Source organism: Schistocerca americana, chromosome 2, assembly GCF_021461395.2.
Source record: "Schistocerca americana isolate TAMUIC-IGC-003095 chromosome 2, iqSchAmer2.1, whole genome shotgun sequence".
NCBI lineage: Eukaryota > Metazoa > Arthropoda > Insecta > Orthoptera > Acrididae > Schistocerca > Schistocerca americana.
The window spans coordinates 115,968,256-115,992,815 of NC_060120.1; the positions used below are offsets into that span (position 1 = coordinate 115,968,256).

A 24,560-nucleotide genomic window follows, 5' to 3' on the forward strand; every position below is an offset into this window, starting at 1 on the left:
GAGAAGAACGTTATATGTTGCGAAGTTTGAACAGTCCTGTGAGCCATTTATTATCTGTAAGACTCATAATTGCTTTTTTGTATTCGTAAATAGTAGACTTCCCTTATACGAAATCGCTTTAATTTCGACAGCAGCATTATCAGTAATGTGCGGAGTCGTGAATAGCCTTTCTAGACTGCAGGGTCAGTATTCCATCCACAAACAAAAAGCGGAAAAAACATACATGAGGTTTCGGAAGGACCGGCGCGCTTCTAAACTATTCTCATGGTGACCACCTTCTTTGCGAAAAGTTCGGGAAGTACTAGGCTACCGTTCGGATTCCTTTCTGTGGAAGACGAATTAGGCCGAAGCGAACGAATCGGGCAGTAGAGTGTAAGAAGTTCGAATGTTTGGGAAAAGTATAGAAAATCTGGAAAGGAGGATAAAATTAGACCATCTATTGTTTCATGTGTTAATTTTTATTGCATTTCTCTCTCATGAGCCTTTACTGATTTTTACCCAGTGATTATTTGATGAATTTTAAGAACCGTTTATTCTTTTACAGCAAACGTGTTTTCGCTTCAAGAGAACTTGCTGACATGTATATGAACTACGGCATAAAAATTCTTTTCACGACTGAGAAATGCAATTGCTTGTAAATCTCCACTCCTTCCATATTAACAATGTAAGTGTAGACCAAATGTGGCTTCAATCCAAAGAAATTATATCGACAGCAATTGAGAGATTTATACCAAATAAATTAACGAACGACGGAGCTGATTCCCGTGGCACCAAAAACTGGTCAGAACATTGTTGCAGAAACAAAGAAAAAAGCATGCCAAAGGTAAACGAACGCAAAGTCTCCAGGATTGGCGATCTTTTATAGAAACTCGAAATTCACCACTGTCTTCAATTGGGCGCGTATGGCCATAGTTGTTTTTGCGCCCTAAAACAAAACAAACAAAAAAAGGTCTTAATGCGAGATGCTTATAATAGTTTGTATGACGAAACGTTGTCTCTAAACTTGGCAGAAAATCCAAAGAGATTCGGGTCATATGTAAAATATGCTAACGACAAGATACAATCTCTGCACGACAGCAATAAAATACCGTCAATGACAGTGCTGCTGAAGCAGAGTTACTAAACACATTTTTCCGAAATTCCTTCACTAAAGAAGATGAAGTAAATATTCCAGAAATCAAATCAAGAACAGCTACCAACATGAGTAACTTAGAAATAGATATCCTCGAAATAGTGAATCAACTTAAATCACTTGATAAAGCAAGTATTCTGGTCGAGGCTGTACACCAATTAGGTTCTACTCGGAGTATACTTCACAATCATATATAACCGCTCGCTCGACGAAAGATCTGTACTCAAAGACTGGAAAGTTGTACAGTTCACACCAATATTCAAGAAAGGTAGTAGGAGTAATCCACTAAATTACAGGTCCATATCATTAACGTCGATATGCAGCTGGATTTTGGAACGTATTTTGTGTTTGAACATTATGAATTACCTCGAAGAAAACGGTCTATTGACACACAGTCAACACTGATTTAGAAAACATCGTTCTCGTGAAACACAACTATCCCTTTACTCACACGAATTATTTAGTGCTATTAACAAGGAATTTCAAATTGATTCCATATTTCTAGATTTTAAGAAGGCTTTTGATAAATGTACCACACAAGCGACTTGTAGTGAAATTGCGTGCACATGGAATATCGTCTCAATTCTGCGACTGGATTTGTGATTTCTTGTCAGAGGCCACTGTTCGTAGTAATTGGCGGTAAAGTCATAGAATAAAGCACAAGTGATTTCTGGCGTTCCCCAAGGTAGTGTTATAGGCCTTCTGCTGTTTCTTATCTCTACAAACGATTTAGGAGACAATCTGAGCAGCCGTCTTTGGTTGTTTTCAGATGATGTCGTTTATCGTCTAGTAAAGTCATCATAAGAACAAAGCAAATTGCAAAACGATTTAGGAAAGGTATCTGTATGGTGCAGAAATTGGCAATTGACCCTAAATAATGAAAAGTGTGAGGTCATCCACGTGGGTGCTAAAAGAAATCCGTCAAACTCCGGTTACACGATAAATCAGTCAAATCTGAAGGCCGTAAATTCAGCTAAATGCCGAAGAATTACACTAACGCACAACTTAAGTTGGAAAGAACACGCAGAAAATGTTGGAAAGGCAAACCAAAGACTGTGTTTTATTGACAGAACACTTAGAAAAGTAACAGATCTACCAAAGAGACGGCGTACACAACGCTTGTCCGTCCTCTTTTGGAGTACTGCTGCGCGGTCTGGGATCCTTACCAGATAGCCTGCCGGAGTGCCCGTGCGGTTCTAGCTGCTGCAGTCTGGAACCAAGCGACCGCTACGGTCGCAGGTTCGAATCCTGCCTCGGGCATGGATGTGTGTGATGTCCTTAGGTTAGTTAGGTTTAATTAGTTCTAAGTTCTAGGCGACTGATGACCTCAGAAGTTAAGTCGCGTAGTGCTCAGAGCCATTTGAATAATTTGAACCTTACCAGATATCATTAACGGAGTACATCCAGTAAGTTCAAAGAAGAGCAGCATGTTTTGTATTATTGCGAAATAGGAGAGAGAGTGTCACTGACATGATACAGGATTTGGGGCGGATATAGTTTAAACAAGGCGTTTTTCGTTGCGGCAGGATCTTCTCACGAAATTTCATTCATCAACTTTCCCCTCCGATCGGAAAATATTTAGTTGGGGGCCGACATAGGAAGAAACAATAATCGTAATAAAATAAGGAAAATCAGAGCTCGCACGGAAAGATATAGTTGCTCGTTTTTTCTGCGCGCTGTTAAAGATTGGAATAATAGAACGTTATTGAGATGGTGCCTCTGCAGCACTTAAGTGTAATTTGCAGAGTATCGATGTAGATGTAAATTCATTTATTTTGTTGTGTTCACCTAGTACTGACTATTATTCAGAGTCGACCACTGTCTTCGTTGCAATACCTTATGCTAAATCTTTCATGTTTTGATTTGGTAGGAATTTAAATTGTCCATGTTTAGTGGAATTATTGGTTGTAGTTTTCGACTCTGTTCAGAAATTCCATTCATCTTTTCTTTTCCTATAATTATTGGCACGTTGCGGCAGCATGCTGATACCATCAAGAGCGTAACTGTTCTATACACATTAGTTGTTAATTATAGATTCTCGAGAACCACGAAATGATACTTTCAGAACACTATCTCGTGCCCACGTAGTGGGAATAATACAGTCTGTGGCACACACAGGGCAAGAAGAGAGACGGCACCATGATTTTTCATAAAATTATATGCCATGAAATGTACTTCGTAATTAACAACTATGGTTAATTCCATTGTTGCGGACGTAATGTTTGTACAGTTGACGAAAAGTATTAATATTAAAATAATAATTTAAAAAAGTGGAAATGAATATGAACAATAACGACGAAGATTGGATGATGGAAGCTGTATTGAATTGTCATTAAACAAAGGGACGGGAAGCCTTCACTTTTCATGGAGTGACCCTTATGTATCAATAACAGTTAGCCACTTAAAGATAGCAGCATACTGTCGAGACACGTAGTGTTAATAATGGGCGGATCCCTCCCTCGGAGGTTCGAGTCCTCCCTCGGGTGTGTGTGTGTGCGTGTGTGTGTGTGTGTGTGTGTGTGTGTGTGTGTGTGTGTGTGTGTGTGTGTTGTCGTCCTTAGTGTAAGTTAGTTTAAGTTGTGTGTAAGCTTAGGGACCGATGACCTCAGCAGTTTGGTCCCATAAGATCTTGCCACACATTTCCACACACACACACACACACACACACACACACACACACACACACACACACACATGAATGAAGCTGGAAAGGCGTTATTTTTTATAAAAATGTGTTATGAATCTCGGACACGCTCAAAGAACTATTCCCTACCAGCGAATTGGGGATCAGTTGGCTGTTGATGTTAGTGACTTGAATTATACGCTCATCCAGATCAACATGTGGACGTATTTTCAAGAATGCGCTTGTGTGTATTGTCTTACCCAACGCCGGGAAATGGAAAATACTTGTATAGGTATTCGAATTGTCTCAAAATCTTTGTGTAATTTTATAAATGTTCTTTTATCACCCTATGAAACGGCTACGTCTGTTCAAGCACACCGGTATTGTCTTCGGTAACTGCTTTCCCTGCTCGCTCATGGCAATACAATTACTGTACCAGCATCACCTCATATCACCTTCACTCCGAGCTTACACTCATATACATGTTATTATAGATGGCTTTATTAGTACTTCGCGTTTTCAGTTGTTATTAGCCCACTAATGCATCCGCATGATGATAATACAAATTTCGTTTGCCATGTTCGAACAATGTTACAAGCAGCGAGAATTTTGTTTTTCCCCCTCTGGAAATACTGTTAAACCTTTGACAGCTGTGTCATACAGGAGAAGTTCTGCATAATCCCACGAGAAGAAATCAAGCGGGGTAAGATCAGTTGAACAAGCTAATTCCGTGACAGGCTGCATCGCCATTTGACTAAGAAGAGAGTTCGCAGTTTCTAAGACCTTTATGTCACGACTGACCATGTCAGTGTACAGATTACGCCATTTGCGTCTCTTAAGAGTTTCTTTCACGCACTCATAATGAAAACCGACTGTTGGGCGTGTTATCCTACCATATGGTACTGTACCCAGGTACATTATAAATTAATATATTACATCTTTTCGTGATGGCTGGGTGTTGTGTGATGTCCTTAGGTTAGTTAGGTTTAAGTAGTTCTAAGTTCTAGGGGACTGATGACCATAGAAGTTAAGTCCCATAGTGCTCAGAGCCATTTGAACCATTTTTATTACATCTTTCAAAGAATAATTCGTAGATTCTCGTATTCCGCTGGCAGGGTCACCACAAGACACGTTTGTCTTCGTAACTTTCGACTGAGTCGTTTCCGAACTAGTCTTCTTATCTGAAATACACACATTTCCTCGGCGTTAGCATCTATGAAAGTTTATGTTATCGTATAGTTACGGATAAGCGCATGGAAGGATAATTATCTGTGTAAGAAAGGGGAGATCATTTTCCGTAGTAACATATGCAGACATATCCAATACAGATTTATTATTATCTGTGCATTGTCTGTTCTTTCTGAGACGGCCGCTGTGGTCGAGCTATTCTAGGCGCTTCAGTCCGGAACGGCGCGACTGCTACGGTCGCAGGTTCGGATCCTGCCTCGGGCATGGATGTGTGTGATGGCCTTAGGTTAGTTAGGTTTAAGTAGTTCTAAATTCTAGGGGACCGATAGTGCTCAGAGCCATTTGAACCATTTGTTTTTTCTGACATATTACAACCAGGAAACGTGGTGATGTAAAAAACGTCATGATGGTGCTTTAAATTTATGGAACAGCGTCGCTTTTCAGTTTCTGTTCAAAAAATGGTTCAAATGGCTCCGAGCACTATGGGACTTAACATCTGTGGTCATCAGTCCCCTAGAACTTGGAACTACTTAAACCTAACTAACCTAAGGACATCACACACATCCATGCCCGAGGCAGGATTCGAACCTGCGACCGTAGCAGTCGCGCGGTTCCGGACTGAGCGACTAGAACCGCTAGACCACCGCGGCCGGCTTCAGTTTCTGTCTGTTACGCAGTTAGGACACAGTTTGGCTTAATATGAATCTGCTTATATATAAATTGTGTGTTCACGCTCGCTCTCTCTGTACAGAGAACCCGTAAAAATATTAGGGAAAGTAATTGGCAATTAACTGCGAATCATTCGAAATCTGATCACTATGTCTATTTGTGACGTTAAACTTCAAACCAATTTGTATGCGCTGGAAGAGAGCACTGTCGCGGAGAGAGGGGAAGGTACTGTGATTTTTGGCTGTTAGGTATGAGCTGTAAGTGAGGCGCAATCAATTCAGGTGAGTCGAGGTACACATTTTGTCGGAAAATTCAACACTAAATGTGCCAGAAGTACGAGCAACCGCGCTAGCTCGTGTGTGATTCGCGTTCGAAAGAGGTAAGAAGGGAAGGGGGGTGGGGGCACCTAGAAAATATGACTGTCATCAAAAGTATTAAAGTATTTGATATACTGTATGTTATTAAATGTCGTCATCGTCATCAGATTGAATCTTGCAGCAGGCATTTCAGTTTGTAGACAAATGTTACTAAATCACGTATTGACGCTGTAGTAGACACAGTAGCAAAGTTGGTAGACCTGCGCGCCTCATGTCCCCCTCGCGGGAGAGTGATGAACTCGTCCGGGTCTCGGCGTTGGTTCTTTGTCCGAGTCGCTGCAGTAGGAGTTTCAGTTGTCCGGAAAGCGCGTGGATGTAAAACAATGGAGTGAGGAGACGCTAGGTTACGGAGAGTCGGAGTGTATTGTAAATAGTTTTTATCTTCTTCGTGTGTTTGTGTTAGTGCGTACATCTTTGCATTTAATAACATTTTACGGCTGCTGTGGACGGGGTTTGGGAAAGAAGCAACTAAGTGAGAATTTTGTGCTGCGTTTTCTGGTTTTCCAACATCGTGCGTCTGTGGAATACATATTTTTTCTTGGATGATACCGGCATCAAGATTGCTGATATATCGGGATATGAAAGATATGGGACCAGATATGGTAAGTTAGTGGCACGTTGATATTGTGTATTATGAGCGGAGCGAAGTTATCGATCTGGCGACCTGAGAGCAACAAGTTGTGGCTATGGCGGACTAACGATATCCAAACTAAGAAACTTGCTTTGTGTTGTTGGCACAAGAATATGCTACTCCAATTTAATTTGCCGAACCGTGTTTGTTGCTTATTAAAGTAAGCGTTGGAATATTTGCTTCAGAAGGGTGTCGGATTTAACTAAATATGTAGATCAAAGGAACGATAAATTGAGTTGCTTAAAAGATTCTGAAACTAATTTTGGCATGAATACGTTGTTTGCACCGTTCATGGAAGAACGGAGGTGGCGGAAATTGATTTTAACGGTTGCTGTTTATGTATAGCAACATAAGCTTCTTACTAACATGACGTCGCTGATAGTAGTTCACAATATATGAGGAATGAATCCAGCTGTAATAAAATAGCTATGGAAACATCTGCCGGAAATACGGAATATTTTGATTTTGCGCGCGTATGCAGCACCGAGCACGTGTTTACAACTGCCTGACGAGTCTGTTGATAACAGCGCTGTGAAAGATAATACCGCACATTGTCTTACGATGTTCAGAATTCGTTCAAGGGCGCAGTTAGTTTCTTGTGACATTTTAAAGGAGTTGGGCCTCCGATTTTCCTGGATAACAGTGCAGCAAAGAAGTGCACACAGTCTCTCTCTCTCTCTCTCTCTCTCTGTCTACTTTGTGTGTGTGTGTGTGTTTTCGTTCGTTCCGAGCCCTATATGCGTTGTTTATTTTTTTTCTGTGGGCAATTAACCAATTTTATTATAGTATTCTTAACTTTGAGTAGTTCTTAAATTTCTTACGCTTTGGTTTATGATCAGGTTATTGTAGAGAACTAGCTTATGGTTTGATTGCTTGGCGGTCATGTAACTGTTGGCCTCCGCGGTGCCAGAAATGAAATGTTCAATGGACTACAGTGATCCGATAATTAATTTGTTGATCGACAGGCAGGCTCCGAAATTGGAAAATATAAGCTGAGTGCTAACTCGGTAAATTTGATTGCTCATTGCACTCATCAGTCAGCGTTAATTAGGCAGTAGACGAAACATATGTGAAGTTTGTAACTTTTTTTTCCTTTCCAGCGTTAAGATTGCCTTAAATCATTTGTGTGGACTAAATCTTGGGCCATCCGCTTTTCCTTTTGTCATACGTTTATGTTTGACTGCATTTGAAAAAGCTAACATTGAACATCATAATGATAATTGTAGATGGATGCTGTATTTTGGTTTGAGGTGTTTCGTTGCGATACACACGACTGTAGTCTTTCTGAGTAAGTGCACAACACCTCTCATATGATGAAAACTGAGTATTGTTGTTACGAAGAGTGGAGGAAGTACTGCAGAGTATCTGAAAACCATATATTACAGACCATTTTACTTAGGATTGCACATCCAATGTTACTTGCTATGGTAAGAATGCTGTAGTCAATATGGATGTAGTGTATCTTCCGTAAGAAAACTTTTGAACTTACAGTGATGCAATAACTGAATGATGATCTGCACCGGTCAAACTTGGAGACAATAGATATGTACCAATATTTTCTTGTCCGCTAACGGTAGTGGTCTGATACTGGTGCTACTTGGTAGATCGTGAACTGAATCTTAAACGTCATAGTGAACTTTGCGAAAGAACATGTAAATAGTGTGTCCACGACACAAATGGCTACTTCTGTTCCACACATTCAGAAACAAGCTGGACATTTGTTAATCATCTCTGTCAAATATTTATTTGTCGATCGGAAACCAACTTCTTCACTGACAGGCATAGGATAGGGAGATTACGGCTACCAAGCCGGCGACTCATTCGAATGTTGCTACGTGTGACTGCAAATTTCACTCTAAAATGCTAGATATCTTACAACAAATCTGTGCAGGTTTTGCAGGTGCACTGTCATTAAGAACAGTGTAGCGGAATAATTCAGAGGTGGGCCGTTGTATCTTTTGCAAGATGACCTGAAAATATGGTGCTCCATTCAGAAAATGAAATTTGCATTGTTTTATTTACGTTGCCCCCCGTACATGGTTCTTTACATTCATTTCCTCTTCGCTTTGTGTGGATGTATGTGTTTGCCAAATGATTCATTATGACCTGCCCTCGTATCTTAATAGAGGAGAAACTTTAGTAAAGTAATCGTTCGGATTTTGCCCAACAATATAACCCCAGGTTCAGTGTAAAGGTATTAAACGCGAAACTGAGTTTTTATAATCATTGGTTATGACATCTGTGCTATTGAGCGAAGAGCTGGTCAAAATACAGTTGGATATGTCGCGGGGTTTTGTAATAACTGTTGACCACAATTTGGGGAGCTCTGTATCCGAGAGGGAAAGACGAGCAGTAATTATTTTCATACCTCTGCCGATCCAATATCAGCCTCCATAGGTTTCTCTGTGCAGTGCTGCATGTGGTTTTCCTGTTAGAACTCGCTGTCAACTATATTGCTCTCCAGATCCCATCTTGGGAAGTATGACGTAAAGGCTTCCATGTAAAAAAGTTAAAATTAGTTAAGCTACATTGTCACAGTGGCCAAAAAGTCTAGCGAACTGGTGATAAGATACTAAACTACTTTAATGTGTGGATTTCTGTTCTACCGAGCATATTCCGTGGATTACACTGTCAGCATTTTCAAGTGGAAGCGAAATACATTAGGGCCTACGTAAATAAAAATTTGAAATTTTTCACCCGTCAAGGCGAAGAAATGCACTTGATGCGAGCTGTAAGCGTTTCACATTGCAAAACATTACGCACTACGCAGGCCAAGTTGTAACGGTAGCGATCACGTAATGCTCGTTAGCTAGCCTAAAGATTTTCTGAAATCAGTTTATTTTATGTGGTTTTCCTCGTCTTTATACGTTTGACTCTTGGGTTTCATGTCATTGATACAAAATTCATATCGTGTTAGTTCTCGCAACCACAGTAGTAAACATATGCATAGATTTCATGTGAAAGGATGCGAAGGCACGGTCTTTAGAATCTGGCAGCATTTCCTTATTGGGTATGTACACCACAATGCGTTAAATAAAGTCAGAAACGCTTTGACCGCGTGTGCTCAAAAATGAATATTTTGTGCTAACTAGTCATATTGCGCATGATGAATGAATTGTTGTGTATTTTCTCACAAGAATTTTTTGGTTTCCAAGCTTTGGAATACATGTGCCATGTACTGAAACCAATCACAGGTCGTCACCGCACGATGTGGCGCAGTGCTGAGGGCACTGGACTCGCATTCCGCAGGACGACGGGTCAAACCCGCGTCCGGCCACCCCGATGTAGGTGTTCCGTGATTTCCCTAAATCGCTTCTGGAAAATGTTGGGATGGTTCCTTTGAAAGGGCACGGGCGATTTCCTTCCCCATCCTACCCTTGTGCTCCGTCCCTAAAGACCTCGTTGTCGTCAGGACGTCAAGCATTAATGCCTCCTCCGCAAGTCATTGTAGTACAGATTTGGAATGTGCTCGTAGAAAAGTCGAGCGAAGGGTGGAGTAGATTTTATGTTTGTTTCAGATTCTTTATCCCTTTTGTTTGTCACATCGCTTAATCGTCATAAAGCAAACTGTTAATTCAAACGGAAGCATCTCATTAACGACCGTCAGGCTTCCAATATTTACACAACATGTGGCAGAAGGGCGCGACCAAGTAGGCACAATTATTACTGAGCAATACTTATTGCCGGGGCGCTTCAGTTAGAACTCTAGCTTCATAGCGATCTCGCTCGGGGTTGTGGAACTCTCTTGTATTGTGATTGAGTTACCTGCTTTGCAAACATAAGTAAAAGTTGTACGGAACGGGCGAACAAAGTCCTAAAAGCTACCTGTGAATATTTCAGGTAACCATGGACTCTTTCATGGCAGCATGGATTACAAATTAAACGAGTGAACTTTGGCCTATAATTAAGTGTACATGTGCTTCTTTCTATTTATTTATTTCTTTACTGCAGTAACATTTGCAAACAATACAGTTATGCAGGTTGTAAGCTTACATGATCTTGCGCGTGCTGCAGTAACATATGAAAGAAAGTTAAACATATTGCGTCGTTGGACAATAAACGTTTCTGCTTAAAGTCATGACACCATGATACTTACTTTCTTCTGATTTTGTGAACAAGGCATATGGCGTTTTCTTATCACTCACGAACTTCATGTCTTCATAGTACCAAATAGTGTTTTCATATACGCCTTCCAGTCCACATTCTGATCTGTTACTGTGAATTGAAAAAGATCGTGATTTGTGATTGAAGGCAGGTTTTATTATTATTTTTTACGAAAGTAATAGTCTCGGAAGCAACACGGACAGCAGTGGATAAATTTAAGTTTTATAGTTTACTTTCTTCAGTTCTTTGCGGAAATTCGTTGAGTGAATGGAATCTTTCTAGATTGCGCCAGGAATCTCAAAACGAACCAAAGAAGCTGACAAAACGATGAGTTGGACAAGAAAAGAAAAATGAAAGTAGAAACAAAGATACAGTATATAGAACTGGGCAAGGAAAGAGTTTGTAAGAAGACACAGAGAAGTATGAAGAAGATATGCTAAAAGCCAGTTTGAAAATAAATCTAGTTTGAAGATGACCAAGCAGAAGCTTATGATTGGAAAGAATGAGCTTTAGACCCAGATCAGACCGTAATTACAGAAAAGAAAGAAATATTACAATATTTTGCGTTTTATAGTAACCTATGCAGTAAAGTCAGTGATACCTTAATCCTAGACGAATTGGATGCTTCAGTTTCCTAAACCCCAGAAATATTCCCCTGAAGACATGATTGAAAAAGGTGCTGCACTAGTTAGTGATGACCTGTCGATATTTTAAAACTGATGAATGATGAATCTATAAAGCATTTAGCTAAAATATTTAAAAGTTGTTAGTTCGGTGGAAAATTACCAAGAGTTTGGAATAAATTAAAATAATCGTAATACATAACAAAGATAGTATTGAATTAAAGAACTATCGTCCTATCAGCGTTTTGTCAATAATGTGCAAAGGTTTTTCTAGAATTTTGATTAACAGACTAAGCACTTCACTTGATCTTGTCCAACCCACTAAGCAAGCTGCGTTCTGAAAAGATTTAGCACAGTTGATTATATCCTCACTACCTGAAACTTAGAATGGGGCTATATTACAGTCTACCGTCAATGGGAATGCCTTTATGGTCGCTTTCATCAGCCACTGCGTGTAGTATAAATCTGGTTTTGCGTGGACATTGGCAAGTAGTGAATTTCCGCTGACAAAAGTTGCCGTAATAGTTAATTGGTTGTTTACTTACGGTGTGATGGTTAAGTTCGTGAATGTGACCGTTACTTGGTCAGCGTACGGCGGACTGACGTCTGCTCTGCAAAATGCGCTCTGTTATGACTTCAGTTTACTGTAAAACTGAATAGCACCTGTTGGACCAGCGGCCGATTTTCACGCCCAGTTGGGACAGGTGCAGAGGGCTGCTGTGCTAGTCATGGGAGCTGCAGCGTTAGGCGGGTAATGGAGCGCCTCTCAGAGAAAGAATGCCAGTGGATATCCGTTATGTTTGCCATGAGGTCTCGCCAGGGGGCCCTGGCTGCGGCTGTGGAGCGCACTGGGTGCAACCGCTTGCAAATAGTGGCACATGTCGGTACGAATGACGATTGCTGCTTGGGTCCTGGGGCTATCCTTAGTTCCTGTCGGCGTATGGCTGATGTGGTGAAGACAACTAGCATCGCACGTGGGATGCATTCTAAGCAGGCTATTGTAGCATCGTACCCAGGGTCGATCCGGTGCACTTATTTAGAGCAGATTGGAAGGTTTAAACCAGAGGCTTAGATGACTGCGAAAGTACCGGATGCGTATTTCTCGACCTCCGCTATCGCGTACAGAATGGTAGGATTCCCCTTATAGGTGAGGCGTTGCACTACATGCGTGAAGCGGCTGTACGGATAGCGGAGTACGTGTGGCTTGCACATACGGGGTTTTTGTGTTAGAGAACCTTCCTTCCCGTGCTGCACATGTGTTTTTTTATGTTGGAGAACCACCTCCCCTACCCATGATATCAGATACGAATTGCCTGCCAAAATTGAAGTTATGCCAGCCACATTGTTCTCAGAGAATTCTCGTCCTCGCAGATGGAACATAGAAAAGTGTAATATGATATTAGTAAAGTGCAGGATCATCCATGGGAAGATCCCAACTTGGCATCGCCTGTTGAAGGTTACAATGCCCAGATAGTATTAGGTACAGGAAGTTAGTTTAAACCGTTAGTGATTAGCAACGAAATGGGAAGTTTAGGCTGGAATATTTAACGAAAGGACAGGTTAGTGACGGCATTTTTTATTGCGGTAAAGAATTCAATAAAATCTAACGATGTTATCACGCATTCAGAATGTGAATTAATCTGGGTGAAGTTAAGCATGACAACGGTCGGTCAAAAATTGTAATGGGATGCTTTTATAGACCGCCTGGGTCAGGAACTGTAGTGGTAGAGCGCTTCAGAGATAACGTGTAGAATATCTTTACTAATATCAAATAAATCCGCAAAACTGGCATTTCTGTCTGTCTTTGAACACACTAACCTCCAAGACTACTTGACGGATTTTTTGGGGGTTTTCATTGGGAACTTCCTGATTTAGGCTTTCCTTGATTCCCTAAATCGCTCCAGGCAAATGCCGGGATGGTTCCTCTGAAAGGGCAGGGCCGACTTCCTTCCCTAATCCAATGAGACCGATCACCTCGCTGTTTGGTCTCGTCCCCCGAACAACCCAACCCACTATTTGAGAACAAAAGCACTTGGTGACTTGCAACAAACTTTACACGTAATTTCAAACCTTACGAAACTTTTCCTTGTGGACAACCCCCACGAAATGATGAAAGGGAAACAGTTTATGATTACTACATTTTCGTTGTTCATGCAGTAAAACTGTCATCACGCATGACGTCATTTCATTTACATTTATTGCTTCCGTGCTACTCTATTTGCGACATGTGTAGCTTGACAGTATCCACGTATGATGCTGAATGTACCTACAAAATTATATAGTTTTACGACACACAGTTCAGAAGATACAGAATCAGTTATTGTATAGGAAGGTATCAGTGATTATAAGGCGGTGATAGCAACTACAAGTTTTACAAGGATTGTTAAGTAAGGTAGTAAAATATTGTTCCTTAGGAAAGGATACAAATTGCAGAGAACCTGAGTTGTACCGTTAGCCTCAAATATTCAACGCCGAGGAGGTGACTTGGAGCAAAAATGAAAAAAATAAATTTGAAAAGCTTTAATCTGTATGTCTTACCCTAAAATGTCCCAAGCAAGGTCTTAATAGAAGGGAAAGACCCACTGTTTTAATAGCAGAGTTAGGATACCGCTATGTTATAAAAGAAAAAAAAAGCATCACAGATTCAAGAGAAGCTAGAACTTAGCTTCAAACAAGAGCCGAACGAAGCAAAAATGAGCATAAGGGGAGCATTGAGGCAGCCATTCAGTGATTTGGGACACAAAATGTTGTCAATCGCCATGAGTAATAACCTAAGTATTACGTAAAATCAGTAAGCGATTCGAAATCCTCTACTCATTCGCTCAGTTACTATACTGGCACCAAAAGGTATAAAACATAGAGAAACCCGAAATACTGTATTCGATCTTCCGAAATTGTTTCATCATGGAAGATTAGAAAACGGCCCCTTCTTTAAATCATCGTAAGAATGCCGAAATGGCAAATATTGAGATAACCTGTTGTGGAATAGAAAATCAACTTCCATTGGAAAGTAGCAGGACGAGATGAGATACCTTTAAGATTCTAGAAGGATGATGCGAAAGAACTCACTGCCCTTCTAGCAGCAGTTTATAAAAGATCGCTGCAGTAACGAAAGGCCTCTAGCGGCTGGATAAAAGAGCAGGTCATTCCCGTTTTCAAGAAGTGTCGTAGAACAGATGTGTATAAATGTAAGCCTATGTCGATGACGTCAGTTTATTGTAGAAATATGGAACATGTTTTATGCTCAAGAATTATGACACTTTTGGAGAACGAAAATGTCCTCAAAAAAATCATCATGGATATAGCAGACAGAGATCTTTCTGTTTCTCCATGAGATCCGTTGTGCTGTAAACAACGGCTCTAAGGTTGATGTCGCATTCCTTGACTTCAGGAAAGCATTTGACACCGTTCCGAACTGCCGTTTAGTGGAAAATAAATATAGAAATACGAGCTTACCGAGTATTGGGGCAGATTTGCGGCTGGATTCAAGACCACCTTGCAGACAGAACTCAGCACCTGGCTCTTACCAGAACAGAATAGACAAGTGTAGTTTAATTTCCGGAGTATGCCGACGAAATGTGATAGGACCGTTACTGTTTACACTGTCCATAACTGATACAGTAGGAAGTGTCGGAAACTCTTTCAGGCTGTTCGCAGATGATACCGATGTCTATAAGAAGGTGTCTAAGCCAGAAGACAGTATCAATTTGCGGAATGACCTGCGGAGGATTGGTGTATGGTGCATGCTCTGGCAGTTAACCCTAGACGTGAATGAATGTAATATGTTGCGCAGGCATAGGGAAAGAAATCCACTACTGTACAACTATTGATAACGGATCTTTTGTCTAACCAAAATTTACATATAAATCTGTAATATTTCAGGTAACATATGTAATGTAGAATTTTTCTTCAGTTCAGATTCGTTAAATTTCGCATAAGATTTGTAAAATATCAAAAATAAATTAATCTTAAAATAAGAGCACTGAATTTAGAGTAACTTGTATCAGGGATTATTGTTTTCACTTGCAGGCAATTCCTCTCACTAGCCTTACATGCACCACTGAATAAATAAAGTGAAGCACCCAGAAGGGGAGGAGGAAATGACATGAAACGTAATGGGTTGAAGAGGTGTGTGTTACTGCAGTGATTACAAAATAATCTAGTGGTCAAAGAACTTAAGTATGAGTCCACAGAACAGTGTGATGTTGCGCGTTCCCCCATCCGCCCTCCTCCTGGCCAGGATGCATGCACCTATTCGGTTGAGAAGGGTGTCTTGTCCTGAGGCAAGCCAGGCCACAGCCGTTGTAACTTGTCTGTGGTATCGTGGATACTGGTACTAGGACGGAGTTAGGGGTCCTTCAGGTCTCACAGTTGTTCCATCCCGCATAGTTGGGGATTTGGCTGGTCACAGAGAACTTGTGAAGGTTACGCAGGCAGTTTACAGAGATACGAGCATTAGCCTCATGAAATACGGCACCACTATACTGTCGCATGAGAGGTAACTCTCCAGGATGCAGGCTTTCAGTGACTTAAAGAGTTACACAATCAGATATATCTGTCACTACCGGCTGTGAACTTAAGTCATACCCGATGCTCCCCACGCAGTGACACCAAGTGTGACGCTGCTGTGCTCTTCCAAAACATTGCAAGAATGGGCATCTCTCCAAGTTGCCGTCATACTCGCCGACGATGCTCATCTGGGGTAGCGCGGGAGCGCGATTCGTCGCTGAACACAGTGCAGCACTGTTCATCGGCAGAGCATGGAACCTCGTCGCAGCACCACTTCAAACACAGCCGTGGTGTGGTGTTAACGGCGGCCTACACATGTGACGGCAATTCCCTAGTCGGGAACGGTTATGTTCCCATGGAGTGCAACATCGAGTCAGTCAACCAAATACAGCACAAATCTGGATATTGCACGATTCGGTTAGCTGACATATTTGAAACACAGTGAGGTCCTTTTCAAATTCTTGTTAGGTGCTGATAACGCTATCTCACAAAAGTACGCGGCATTTGCGTGTCAGTCAGTGTTCATTCAATGTCTGACGCTTTTCACACCCCTTTTATATCCAACCATGCGCGGAAACAACACTAGCCCAATGCTCCGCAAGCCACCTGACACTCTATGGCGGTGGTTACCTCTGGCACCACTAACCGTTCCACCCTTTCGTGTTCTGCTAGCGAATGGTGCATGGGGCGAATGATTCTAGGTAAGCCTCTGTACTTGCTCTAATTTCCTGAATTTTCTCGTCGTTGTCATTTCTCGAGATGTATTTGGAAGTAATATATTATCAGACTCTTCCTGGAAAGCGCTCATTCAAATTTTCGGTAGTAAACATCTCTGTGATGCACAGCACTTCTTCTATACCGTCTGCCACACTAGAGTTTTGAGCCTTACCGTTACACTCTCGCACCGTCTAAACGATCCCCTTGTCTTCTATCAGTACTTCTGTTTAAGGATCCCAAATTGATGTACAGTACTAACTAATCGGCCGAAGAAGCGCGTTGTAAGCAACATTTTTCGTGGATGAGTTAAATTTTCTTAAGATTCTTCCTACTAATCTCTGTGGAATCTGATTTTCCTACGATTTCTTTATGTGGTTATTCCACCTACGGTCGCTCTGGATAGTTACTCCTAGAAATTTTATGATAGATGCTGTTTCCAGAACTTTGTCGACAGTGTAGATGTTCGGTAACGGATTTATTTTTCTGTGTATATGCAATATAGGGGACGTATCATTAGTTTCGCTTTACTTTGGATAAGATGTTAGGTAGTTTATAACGAATATGTAACGGTTGCTACAAGGAACGAAGTAGCAGATTGCAAGGGAGCCATACAGTACATTGGATGGGTGGATTCTAGTTGCTCATATTTCACTTTGAACTTTACTGTGGTAGAAGTTAAACATGTAGTGAACTTTCATTTGATGCAAAACACGATTAATAAGTAAAATAGCCTCTTATGTTTTTAGAGTTCTAACAGATTTGAAATTACTCACCATCATTTGATCAGTTGCAAGCAGAGAAGAAAGCAGCGTGCTCCCGGTTTCGTCTTTGAAGCGTTGGACTTGTTCCTGATGTCTGTTTCTGGCCGTTTTCGTGACTGATGACTCCATTGTTTGGTCCCTCTGCCCCCAATCAATCAATCCATCCGCCGTTTTCAATTGCCACATGTTTGCCTATGCATATTTGTATTAGTCAGCTTTTTGAAGTCTCGGATTAGGTTTTTAATGCTGTATATTTTCACTTTCGTTCTTTTTGATGTGTCGCTCAAACAATTACAGAATCCGTCGACAAATAGATTGTGTTAATTGCCAGTAAGTTACATGTGCTACTTCATTTTTTCTTTTTTTGTAATGCAGTTCAATACACATCATTACATTTATTTTTAGGATATCATTAAAGGCGTGCTTCCATGTTTTTTGCCAATATTTCGACGACCAACCCAGTCTTCTGAAGTCAGCTAATGCTCGTTTTGCCGTTATGTGTACTACTACCTAGAAATCAACCAGACACAAGAGGTGTCCCCCCCCCCCCACACACACACACACACACACACACACGCAGTCTGGTTGGAGTTCAAGTAGTGAGACTACGTCACAGCAAAACTAGATGCACCGGAAGAAATCGGCTGGGTCGGCCGTGGAAATATTGCGCATAAAATGGGAAAAAAAACTCTGCAAAACACTCGTAAGCACATAATTAAACATGTAGGACGTAACTTCGAATGTACAGTCGTCAAAATAAATGTTGGATATTGTCAATACTTTAATATTGAACGTTGTGATCCAGAAATACTTTATGTAAATACATGTTTGCAGTGTAACTCTAGTGGAAACAGCCCTTGTTCCTACCGCGAGGGAGTAGTATATGCCGTCTATGGCAACCGTGTCACATGTACACATTAAAACACTTACGCAGTGTGTCACTAGGAAAGTTGTGTGGCTTTCGTATGATTTGGACAGCACTAACGTACAACCAGAGGTCTCTAGAACAAGTTTCTAGCGACAGGATCAGTTGAGAATTCTCGCAGAAGTGGCCGCGTAAGAAAAACAGCAGGTGTGCAGGACCGATATCTGCAGATAACAGCAAGTGGAAACCCTCAGCACAATGCTATGTGTCCACGGCTGCTGTTCCAGACAGCTACAGGAGTGAAGGTGTCAACACAAACGATACGAAGTAAGCTCCATGAGCAGGTATTACATTTCGCAAGACTTCTCACGACTCCTTTAAGCCGGGTTCGGGGAGAGGCTCGTGTCGCATGAGTACGAAAGCACTCCTGGTGGAATAGCCAGCAGTGGACCGCAACGCTCTTTTCTTATGAGACCCGCACCAGTCTCCGCCCTGACAATATTGAAATTTGTGTTTGGAGGCAACGAGGCCAACGTTTGCACCACAATTGTATCGTAAGCCGACCACCCTTATCAAGGCGTTTCGGTCATATTTTGGGGTGGAATAATGAATGGCCACAGGACTCTCCTTGTGCCGGTAAGTGGATGACTGGTATGAAGTTCGTCCATTTGCTGAAAATAGTGAAGCAGGATGCACGCTAATGTACAACAATGCACGCTCCCGTCGCCACAATCGCATTGAATAAGTTGGATGGAAGGCCTTCATATTCTCCATATCTCAGCTGCATTAAGGATCTGTGAGCCTCGCTAATACGAGCAGTTTTTGATAGTCCTGCCCCACCAGAAACATTACAGTGCATCTTAGAGGCTGAAGAGGGTCAATTGGTTCAGTGGGAAGTAACGACAGAGGGAAGAGACTGTAGTGTTTGCAGTGGAATCTTTTGTGAGGTTTTATTTTTCGGTTGTATTTATCAAGTGTAAATCTTTTTATCCTCTTTATTTATGTTTTGTTATGACTTACCTGACAGGACAAAATAAATTTTGTTTCCTGTTACGTCCAGTATTAACAATAAAGCAGTATGCAACACTTATTTTGACCACTATACCATTTCAGTGACGCCGAGCGCGATTTATTACTGGAGCTTAAATATGCCTAGTAACACGGGGATATAGGCCTATCCAAACACCTTTTAATTTGAACACAGTTTACTTTTGTAAATTTTCTCTTCATCTGAGTCTCAGTAATCAAAAACCACCTGAATATAATAAACACCGTCTGTAGTTTTTTTCCTCTTCAGTGTGACCGTACAGTAGTTGACACATCTTTAATTCCTTGTTTCCCCACAATTTGGCGAAAGTACTGTTCCTCTGTCTTGCTTGACAGACCTTTAACCTGGCTTTCAGAATCCCAACTATTCTCCAATAGTTATTTAATGGAACGGGTGACAGGAGACATCCTTGTATTACAAGATTGATATACTAACTCTGTGCAAGTGTTGGTTGCCAATTTGGTGCTCTCGTGCTGCATTTTTTGTGAAGAGAAAGATACTATACATTCACATCAGTTTCCATGGATCATCATATTTCTTACAACAGAGGGGGGATTTTGAGATCAGCGTCATTATTACCGGAATAATGAGACGACGACACATATTCACATGTTCAAATATTAATCCGTCGCAGTCCGGAACCGCGCGACTGCTACGGTCGCAGGTTCGAATCCTGCCTCGGGCATGGATGTGTGTGATGTCCTTAGGTTAGTTAGGTTTAAGTAGTTCTAAGTCTAGGGGACTGATGACCTCAGATGTTAAGTCCCATAGGCTTAGAGCCATTTGAACCATTAGACCGTGGAAGTCATCATATCACGTGTTGTTAAGTCACGTTTACTGACCGGTCTCGGGCGTAGCCCATAATCAGAACATACGCCATATTAAACATACTTGCACCATGTATGTGTACATGACATTAAGAGGCAAAATGCTTAAAAACATTCACTGCTAGGTTTACATTCCATATGAAATGACTTAATACAGATTATTGCGGCTATATTCTCGACATCCATGCTAAACTGACGAAGAGCTGCCACTTCAGAAACTTAATTACCAGTTCACCCCCAACAGGTGGCATATTTGTTTAGTTGCACTGGCGTTAACAGCGTACATTGAAAGTGGACGAAACAAATCAGTAACAAAAACGATATTGTTAAAATGTAAAGATAATAGGAGCAAATGCATATAAGAAAATCTAAAAATAGAAGTGTGTGAGCCAAAATACACAAGTAAATCACGTTTGGTCTGAGGACTGACAGAAAGGGTGGACAGAGGAAGCATTTTGGAACAGTACACAAGCCAATCGTGATTTGTGCAGGTAAGAGCCAATACCACAACAGTGTCGAATCTAATATTAGAGAAGAATGAGCCACTTAAGGTTCTTCAGCAAATGTATATAAACCAGAAAGGGGAAAGGAAGAAGGTGTTAGGTACGGGGAAATGCCGTTATTGACTTAAAATGTTACTATACTAAAAAAATTTAGAAAACAATGAAGTATCAAAAATTATTAGGTGTTGCATGCATTTACAGATGTAATTAGGAACGCTAACACTATTAAGCCCATCTACATCTGCATGTATACTCAGCAAGCCATATTGCTGTTTGTAGAGAACGGTACTTTGTGTACTAGTCACTTCCTCTTTCTGGTCGCGTATGGTTCACGTGAAGAACGATGGCTGGTAAGCCTCTCTGTGGCCTCGAATATCACTGATTTTATATTCATGGTCCCTTCACGAGTTGTAGGTGGGAGGAAGCGCAATTCTTGGTTGACTTCTGGGAACAACCGCACTCGGAAGATTGACGGTAGACCATATCATGATGCAGACCTCCTCTCTTGTAGCGTCAGACGCTGTTTGCCTGAGCATCTCCGCGACACTTTCGCGCTTACTAAATAAACATGTAACGAAACATGCTGCGCTTCGTTGTAGAGTCTCTACTTTCCTCTATCCTATCTAGAAAGTATAGAACGACAATGTCGTTTTGTTAGCTAGATATAGGATAGAAGTGAAAATGTTGCAGTGTGAGGATAGGAAGGGGGCACGAACTAAAATGCACCAAGGCATAAGACATGTAGCAAAATAACTTAGTGATGTAAATGCCGTCCCAGTAACAAAGTTAATAACATTACGTAGCCTTAAAAATTTCGCAAGTCAAACAAAGCATTGAAAAATACAGTTTTTAGCGAGCCAACTACTACAGACCAGATCAGTACAGGAAAATTACATACATTCGATTGGGTTTCAAAGCGTGTCATAAAGCCGTTGTATATTCACCGGAGACAACCTAGTCCACAAGTGTTTAACTGGGTCTTGATATTCTGCATACTGTCACAGGGACGGAGTTGACGTCCAAGTTGGTCCCACACTTTTTCCATCGGGGGCAAATCTGGGCATCCTACTGGCTACAGGAGAACATCAACATCAGGCAGACATTTCGCAGAGACTTGTGCCTTGTGAGGTCGGGAGTTATCCTGTTGAAAAATGGCGCCACGACAATGTTGCATGAGAGGAAACACATGAAAACGCAGGATGTCCGTGACATGTCGTTGTCAGTTTCCAAATAACCACCAACTGTGACATGAAGCCACCGAACATCATGCCGCCAGGAGGTAATACAGCCGTCGTCCCTTTCAAACACTGGGGTTTCTCCCCAGGTCGTCGCCCTATCATACTTGCCGACAATGGTCGTCTGGGGTAGAGCAGAACCGCGATTCGTCGCAGAGCACCACTCCAAATACAGCCATTTCTGCTGTGGGATTAACGGGAGCTCATGCGTGGAACGCCAGTTCCCTAGACCGACTGCTGCTAGTCTTCATCAAGTGGAGTAGAATGACACAGAATTGTACAGGGTGCCAATACCTTTACTCGAACGCAGGTGTGATGGGATTATGATGTGCTTTCTGCACAATACGGCGATCCACGCCCTTGGTGGTCGAACGGAACCTTGAAAGACGAGTATGCCTTCCCTCACTTTCCCACGCAGTCCAGTATTGGGCCTTTGTCAAATGTGAATGCCCACCCCCACCCACCCAATCGGAATATTGGACGATCAGAACTGACGGCTAGATGGAGACCTGCAATGAGACTCCTATCAAACTGTCAGGTGCTAATAACGCTGTCGCTGGTGCTACTTGTCACAGGAAATTGCAGACCCTCCGATGTGATGAAATATACGTGCATGAATTACACTGGACATCAGACTATGTCTTATGAACGTTTTTAAAAAGACTTACTTCACATATAATTACTAAATCGCTAAGGTCACCCAGTCCAATTGCAGGTTGCCCATGTAAGGGCTTTAAGGACCAAAGAAAATTAACGCTTTAACTCATTTGTTAAATTATTAGATGTTGGAAGCTGTTTTATACTCAGGCATTCGACTCGCGACTCTTAAACGAATCGGATGTGTGTGGGGATTACAGAGTGTTATTATAAATTAAACTATAACGTCGGTAGCTCCTCATTTCACGCGCTTCCAGGTTCTCCTTGTGCTCTTTACCTACCATTTTTCACTTTCGCGCAATGTTATGTTTCAAACGTTCACTCGCAGTAAATTCTTCCCCACTGCGTGTCAGCATTTGAGCTGAATACCACTTCCGTTGGAAATTCTCGTCGTCATTGTGTATCTGCTGCTGCTCTTTGCACGAAGACTTCAATGACACTACGCTGCACCTAATCTGGTAAAACATTAAAGATATCTCTGGCTGGCTCTGAGCACTATGGGACTTAAGAGGTCATCAGCCCCCTAGAACTTAGAACTACTTAAACCTAACTAACCTAAGCACATCACACACATCCATGCCCGAGGCAGGATTCGAACCTGCGACCGTAGCGGTGCGCGGTTCCACACTGTAGCGCCTAGAACCGCTCGGCCACCCCGGCCGGTAAACGTTAAAGATCTCTCTCTCTCTCTCTCTCTCTCTCTCTCTATATATATATATATATATATATATATATATATATATATATATATATATATATACAACAGAGTACAACTGTTAAATTTTGTAGTTGCTGGTTTCATCAATGATCAAAGTGACTACAAACCAGAGGGTGCTTCTGTTTGATTGGGTATATCATAAACTTTATAGGGTCAAAGGGACTAGTGAGGTTTTGACCAGTATGGGTTCAGAAGTTCCTATATGATGAACACACAAACTAGAGGGGTGGTCAGTTATAGATGCTCGCGCAAAATTTAGGCCTATCATGTAATCCGGTGGTAGAATTGCACAAGAGAACAGGGCGGGCTTTAGTTACGATAAATATAACACTAAGACTGTTCAACATGTGTATGCGTCATTGATGAGCTTCAGAATCTCGTCGAAGTTATTAAAGAACCAATTTCGACTGGAGCCTGTTTGTTCATTGATCAATGCATGAGGTTTAGTTGACGATGGACAAGGCTCAAAATGCAAAATTCTCTTACCCACATCCACAGGACGCATCACATAGTACCCAGTTGCGCTGTTATGTGTTTGTATATGATCCCCATAACTGGTCGCAAAATCTCTGGTCGGTATAGACGCCGATGCAAGACCTACAGTGAATTCTGTAAACAACCAACTTTTTAAATTTTTATCGACAAGGCTTTGCCACAGGAACATCTAAAATTTTTTCTGGGTGTGAACACCTACTCGTACCCTAGCCCTCTTAAATGCGCACGAAATTTTATCGCAACACGGGTCATAGAACGACATGGATAGTTGTTTAAACTTCGTGCTTACTATCAAGCCTGACACTGCTGTCTGTTAGACATTCGTTCCTATCTTTCGGATATGTTTTCCTTTGTTCATTGTTTCACAGCCCGCATCTCGTGGTCGTGCGGTAGCATTCTCGCTTCCCACGCCCGGGTTCCCGGGTTCGATTCCCGGCGGGGTCAGGGATTTTCTCTGCCTCGTGATGGCTGGGTGTTGTGTGCTGTCCTTAGGTTAGTTAGGTTTAAGTAGTTCTAAGTTCTAGGGGACTGATGACCATAGATGTTAAGTCCCATAGTGCTCAGAGCCATTGTTTCACAATTCAGCTAATTGGTTACACTTAACCATGCTTCTTGAACGTTTGGAAAGTCGTTCAATGCAGGTGTAACGAAAGTTCCTAACATCTCCACGTAACGATCGGCTGTGACAGTTATTGTGTTTCCCTGTTCATTTGCGAAAAAATACGGTTCGATAAGCCCGTGTGATGAAACACAACACAACACCACACCACACAGCCACTTTACTAGCGTGTAAAGAGTGCTCATGATCGTCATTAGGATTTGTGTTTGTCCATTAGTGGTAGTTCTGTTTATTCATATAATCTATGAGGTGAAAATGC

At 41.6% G+C, this 24,560-nt stretch overlaps 1 protein-coding gene across 5 annotated transcripts in view; it reads left to right on the forward strand.

Moving 5' to 3' along the window:
- Nucleotides 1-24,560, forward strand: part of LOC124596524 (pumilio homolog 2) — a 596,698-nt gene that overhangs the window by 97,898 nt on the left and 474,240 nt on the right. The window contains exon 1 of one of the 5 annotated variants that reach the window (XM_047135696.1): nucleotides 6,280-6,591. The exons of the other annotated variants lie outside the window; for them this stretch is intronic. Within the exon in view, the coding sequence (XP_046991652.1) occupies nucleotides 6,532-6,591 (60 nt within the window). The 5' untranslated portion in view covers nucleotides 6,280-6,531. Of the gene's footprint in view, nucleotides 1-6,279; nucleotides 6,592-24,560 lie in introns of those variants that run through there. 5 annotated transcript variants of the gene reach the window in all.